This window comes from Colobus angolensis, unplaced genomic scaffold (assembly GCF_000951035.1).
Source record: "Colobus angolensis palliatus isolate OR3802 unplaced genomic scaffold, Cang.pa_1.0 Scaffold169, whole genome shotgun sequence".
Classification (NCBI taxonomy): Eukaryota; Metazoa; Chordata; class Mammalia; order Primates; family Cercopithecidae; genus Colobus; species Colobus angolensis.
The window spans coordinates 1,653,054-1,659,184 of NW_012114810.1; the positions used below are offsets into that span (position 1 = coordinate 1,653,054).

General features: G+C 47.8%; 1 protein-coding gene across 4 annotated transcripts in view; it reads right to left on the minus strand.

The window, feature by feature from the left end:
* Positions 1 to 5,704, minus strand: part of PI4KB (phosphatidylinositol 4-kinase, catalytic, beta) — a 37,749-nt gene extending 32,045 nt beyond the window's left edge. The window contains exons 1-3 of one of the 4 annotated variants that reach the window (XM_011937863.1): positions 5,259 to 5,694; positions 4,155 to 4,356; positions 2,710 to 2,882 (exon numbers count right to left, since the gene is read on the minus strand). Coding sequence is in view for 1 of the 4 variants with exons in the window: in XM_011937861.1 (XP_011793251.1) it covers positions 4,155 to 4,162 (8 nt within the window). In the remaining 3 variants the exon portion in view is untranslated. Of the gene's footprint in view, positions 1 to 2,709; positions 2,883 to 4,154; positions 4,357 to 5,258 lie in introns of all 4 variants that reach the window. The other 3 variants (XM_011937861.1, XM_011937862.1, XM_011937864.1) reach the window with 3 other exon arrangements.
* Positions 5,705 to 6,131: the final 427 nt, after the last annotated feature.

Here is a 6,131-nt window from a genome sequence, read left to right on the forward strand (position 1 = left end):
CTGAGGCAGGAGAATGGTGTAAACCCGGGAGGCGGAGCTTGCAGTGAGCTGAGATCCGGCCACTGCACTCCAGCCTGGGCGACAGAGCAAGACTCTGTCCCAAAAAAAAAAAAAAAAAAAAGAATGGAAGGGAAATGGAAGAGGCCACCCTTGTTCCACAGCCTAACAGCTGGCCCCTAGGAAAAGGGGGTGGAAGATGGGAAGTGTTGACAACTGACTGAGTTCCACAGCTCCCAACTGGGCAAAGTAGGGAATTCTGGTCTGAGTGACAAGGAATTGTTACAGGCCAGGCAGAGCAGCAGCTGGAGAAAACAGAAAAGATATACACTTATATTGGTTAACCTAGCTCCCCATTTCCTATCACCTCGAAAGATTCTAGGGAAACAACTTTCTACTGGCCTCCACTGAAGGACTTATAGGATCAGTCTCTGCTAGGACAGAAGGGTAAAGAGCCCCAAATCAATCCCCTCACTCAGTTAATCACCATTCTCTTTTGCAAATCTTTTTCCATGGACTAGATAAATATGGATTGGTTTGAGCCAATTCTGATATTTTTATGTTCTTATATTTTCATATAATGGCTTTAAGAGATCATCTGATATAGTGCCCTGCTTCCAAGCAGGCAGGCAGGCTCAATTTTCCTCCTTTTAAAGCATCCTTTATTTCCCCACCCCTTGCTTTTTTTTTTTTTTTTTTTTCCTTTTTCTTTTTTAAGAGACAGGCTCTTACTCTGTTGCCCAGGTTGGAGTGCAGTGGTGGAATCATGGCTCACTATATGATTTCTGGTTGGGGATGCTTCCAAGGAGGAAAGCTTCTTCCTGGCCTCAAGCTATCCCCACCTGGGCCTCCCAAAGTGCTGAGATTACAAGGCATGAGCCAACACAATAGTCTCCGCTATCCATTTTTTATACATCTTATAATCCTCTGAGATGGATCCACAAGAGATGGAAAAACAGGTAAGGAAACCAATATCTGACATTCATTCTACAAGGTGAATTAAGAGAGACTGTCCAAAATTAATGGAAAAGAAAGAGGAGTTCAAATATATTAAATATTATTTAAAGTTACACAGGTGTCCAGTAGAAGAAATAAAAACAATGACATAATTATGTAAATGAGGGGTATATCCTCTAAAGCTAAATCCTTGTTTGTAACAATAAGTAAAGAAATAGAGGAACAAACAGCCAGGTGCAGTGGCTCGTGCCTATAATCCCAGCACTCTGGGGGGCTGAGGTGGGTGGATCACCTGAGGTCAGCACTTTGTGATTAGCCTGGCCAACACGGTGAAACCCCGTCTCTACTAAAAAATACAAAAAATTAGCCAGGCGTGGTGGTGGGTACCTGTAATCCCAGCTACCTGGGAGGCTGAGGCAGGAGAATCACTTAAACCTGGGAAGCGGAGGTTGCAGTGGGCTGAGATCACTGTAATCCCAGCACTCTGGGAAGCCAGGGCGGGTGAATCAACTGAGGTCAGCAGGTCGTGACAAGCCTGGCCAACATGGTGAAACCCCATCTCTACCAAAAAAGGCAAAAAATTAGCCAGGTGCAGTGGTGGGCACCTGTAATCCCAGCTACTCAGGAGGTTGAGGCAGGAGAATTGCTTGAACCCAAAGGCAGAGGTTGCAGTGAGCCGAGATTCTGCCACTGCACTCTAGCCTGGGCGACAGAGTGAGACTCCATCTCAAAACAAACAAACAAACAAAAACAACAACAAAAAAGCAAAACAAAAAACAAAGAAACAGAGAAACTAGCATTTTATCTAAAGCTATGGTGACAACCTTCAGAACACTGAGATAATGAAAGAGGTTAACTCTGTGAGAACAGGAGTAGGGATGAACGGAAACAGGACTGTTGTTTTTCTTCATAAACTCTTTGAGTACCATTGGATTTGTTACCAAATGCATGCATTCCTTCAAAAAAATTTTTTTTTGAGATGAAGTGTTGCTTTGTCACCCAGGCTGGAGTGCAGTGGCACCATCTCAGCTCACTGCAACTTCCACCTCCCAGGTTCAAGCGATTCTCTGCCTCAGCCTCCCGAGTAGCTGGGATTACAGGCACATGCCACCACACCTGGCTAATTTTTGTATTTTTAGTAGCGATGGAGTTTCACCATGTTGTCTTGAACATGCCAGGCTGGTCTTCAACTCCTGACCTCAAGTGATCTGCCCACCTCGGCCTCCCGAAGTGCTGGGAATACAGGCATGAGCCACAGTGCCAGGCCCAAAAATAATTTTTAAAGAGAGGTTGCTCCTCAAAAGAGACACCATATCATCTTTGGCTGCCTGTTCTGCTGTTGAGGAGTACCTCCTCAAGTCTTAAGGTCTAATTCAAACCTTCCTTTAAGGATGTCTCAACTCATCTCTCCCCTTTGACCTCAATTGTAAAGGTAGAGATTGAGCACTCCTTTTTCCTTATAGAAACTCAGGGCCCGGCAGTCAAGCCAGCTCCAGCCCTACCAGGATCCAGGTAAATGCTGACACAAGGCCCCAGAGAGTGTGGGCATTAGAGGAGACGGCATTCTCAAGCAACTAGCAGGAGGGTAGGGGAGGCAGTGGTCTCATGGTAGTTAAGTCAATATTGATTCAGGCTGAGAACTCTGTGCAGAGCCATGGAGCTGGTATAAGCAGATTCCAGCCGGACAGCCCAAGCCAGCTCTGGGAGTCACTACTGAAACAGATAGATGGCAAAGAAGGCAGCCTGCGCACTCACCTCTCTCTGAATTGTTCCTCCCTACTGTGGGTCCCAAATACACTTGGACTGGGTCCCCTCTCGTCCCATGCCAATTATTGAAGGGTTCCTCCCAAATCTCTTCCCCAAATCAAGGAATCTCAATTTGCTGCCTTGCATGGTGTTCAGCATTCTCATGGAGTGTGGACCCAACTCTAAGAAGAAAGCAGGGAAATGAGAGGAAATACGATTTCTGGTTGGAGATGCTTCCAAGGAGGAAAGCTTCTTCTTCTCCTTTTTTCTTTTTTTTTCCCCCCTGAGACAGAGTTTCACTCAGTCACCCAGGCTGGAGTGCAGTGGCGTGACTTCGGCTCACTGCAATCTCCGCCTCCTGGATTCAAGTAATTATCCTGCCTCAGCCGCCTGAGTAGCTGGGATTACAGAAGCCCACCACCATGCCTGGCTAATTTTTTGTATTTTTAGTAGAGACGGGGTTTCACCATGTTGGACAGGCTGGTCTCGAACTCCTGACCTCGGGGGATCTGCCTGCCTCAGCCTCCCAAAATGCTGGGACTACAGGCGTGAGCCACTGTGCCCAGCAGGAAAGCTTCTTCTAATAAGGGGAATTATGAGGAGATTGTACCATAGCTAACAACAAGGAAGAGAAAGGAAGTGGGATAAGATGACATAACTACTCCCAAACAGGCCTAGAATCAGAAACTGAATGGAATCTTATGTGCCCTTTCACTATCACAGGCTGAGAGAGACATGACAGCAACTAGTTGCCTAAGTCTCAGTTCACTCCAAGTTCTCTTTTCCAGCCAGTTTCCTCAAAGTGCTTTCCCACAAACATACTTTCCACCTATAGAATCTGGAGTTATGGATCAAGTACATGAGGAACAGCACAGAAAATCAGCCACTTAATGTACTGGGCAAAAAAGCAAAGCAGATGAAAGAAGCAGGCCTGGAGCTTGTCTTTCAAAATGACTTACACCCCTGGTTGTGGACTAGGAACATCCGACAGAAAGATCAAGGTGAAGGAAAATTCTCTGGATGACTAAACCATCACTAATAAATACCTTTTGCCTGAGGAACCCAAAATGTTTTGTAAACAAATAAACCAAATCTGATTTTTTTCCCCCAACCCACGTCCTGCTACCAACTTATTACTGCACTGATGCCTATAGAGAGTGGGCCACTTTCCAAAAGGATCGCTTTAGAGGTCAAGTGAGGAAGTCACATGCTGAACCCAGGAGTCCTGATTCTGAATGTATAAGCTCTTTCCATTGTCTCATGTTCCTTTTTCCAGTCACACCCTTACCCCACTCCAGGCCTGAGTTCTTACGGTACCCCAACCAAAATTATTCTAGTAAACCACAAGAGTAAACTGATTCCTCACGGATCTGGACAGGGGTGGGAAGGCACTCTATTCTGTGATTCCTTTAACAAAAGCCTAAAATTAAATAATCTGAAACAAGATTTCTCACAATCTCATTCAATTTCCACGCAGGCCTGTTCATCCCTCCTAGTGGCTGCTCCGGAGTAGTCAACCAAGTGTAATCTGATAGGGACTTCTTCAAAACTTGCTCCGGCCTTCAGAAACACCCTTCTGTCCTGAACGGCCTGAGGCAGCTGAGGCTCCCCCTGTTCACAACACATTTTTCTTCTTAGTTCAAGGTTTAGTTGATCCTGTAATAAGTGGTATGTGGAGATAAAGAGTGTGACAGAGAACGCAAGAAGAACCACGGGAAAAACAGAGCCAAATGTCACAAGGATCAGCAAAATCCTTGAAACTCGAGGGAGGTGTCAAAGTTGGAAATCCTGAATGGGAAGGGCACTGTCAAACCTCTCCCCTACAGACAGAAACCTCTAGAAGGTTGGGTGATTGAGGAGGGAGAAAGAGAAGCTAAAGAAAGTTAAGGGTAGGGATCATAATGCATCCCAGAGAAGGGTGAGGACTAGGTTCAAAGTAAGAATGTAAATGGTACTTTGGGATTGATGACAAGGGCCCGAGATCCCTTGAGGAGAAGGGAACGGGCAATTCTTGGAAGCCAGGAGCTGGCTGGGTGGGTGGGTGACGGTGAGGTAATGGAATCAGAAGCAGCACAGGAAGACAGGGATACAATCTTTAGCTCAGGGAAATGGGAACCCAGTGCTGGAGTTGCACAGGAACATCGGAAGAAAAGGGCAAACCAGGAAAAGAGATAAAGGTGGAGTCCATGGAATAGGTTTGGGGCAGGGGCAGAGACGACGAGGAAGGACAAGGATGGGCCTATGGGAGTCGTCTGATGTGGAAAGGATTCATGACTTAAAAAAAGAATAATTCGAGATGTAGGCAACGGGGATAAGAGTAAGGGAGGGGGGAATCCCCGAGGCAGAGGGAGGAGCTAATAGAAGAGGAAGCCAAAAAGCTGAGGAAGACCCCAGGCCTGAGAGGAAAGGGTGGAGAAGGAACCCGGGGTGCAGTTGACACCAGGAGGGCAGTTTCGTAGTCGAACTCAGGTGGAGAAGACTGTGCGGGACAGGGTGGGAGAGCGACCACCCTCCCAACAGGGCAAAGGTGACTGACTCATGGAGGAGGAGTAGCTTACCTCTGGGGGACCCCCGCGGAGGGGGTGCGGGCAGTCGCGGTCGGACTGCCGACACCGCCGCCTCAGCAGCAGCGACCGCTCCCGGGTTCCATTGGCCGCCTGCGCTTCCCTGACAGCGGCCGCAGCGGCTGCACCAGGCCCCGGCTGCGGGGCTGCCCGCAGCGCCGCCTGAGGGGGCCTTCAGGCTGCCACAAGTTCGACCGGGCCACACAACCTCCTCTTCCTCCCTCAGTACAAGCAAGACCAAAAAATAAAATAAAATAAAATAAAATTCCCCAGCAGGTCTCGATGTAGTATTCTTCTCCTGAGTCCAAGCCAAGCCCTTCTTCCCAGGATACGCTTTCCTGCTTCTCCAACGCTCAGGACCCTACCGATCCCATAGTAATCTAAGGAGTCGGATGAGCTGCCCGGAACATGCCTGTTCAGAAATAGAAAAGGGGGCGGGGAAAAGATGTTTGCAAGCTCGCGAGGGAGAGAGGGCGAAGGGAGGAGCTTACGGGTGGGAGGAGGGGACAATCTTTAGGAAGCGGGCCTAAGCGATAGTGTTCGCGAGGCTAAAGAAGCCGAGAGAGAAATAAAATTTGCTGCATAAGTAGGGTGAGCTGGCGGGCGTGGGTGCCCTGTTAGAGAAGTATGGACATATGCATACTTCCAGAATTATATTAACATGCAAATTATATGTAAATGACCGTTTGATTAACCAACCAAATTACCGTAATCAATGACTTTTCCCCATCCCCTACGCTACAAGACTCCCTTAGTAAATCAGGCCGTGGGATGGACGCTGGGTTTCCAGAAGGGCGAGCAGGAAGACGGCGGACGGGGAAGAAGTTCTCCCTCACAGCCCTTTTCCTACTCATCTTTGAGGACGAT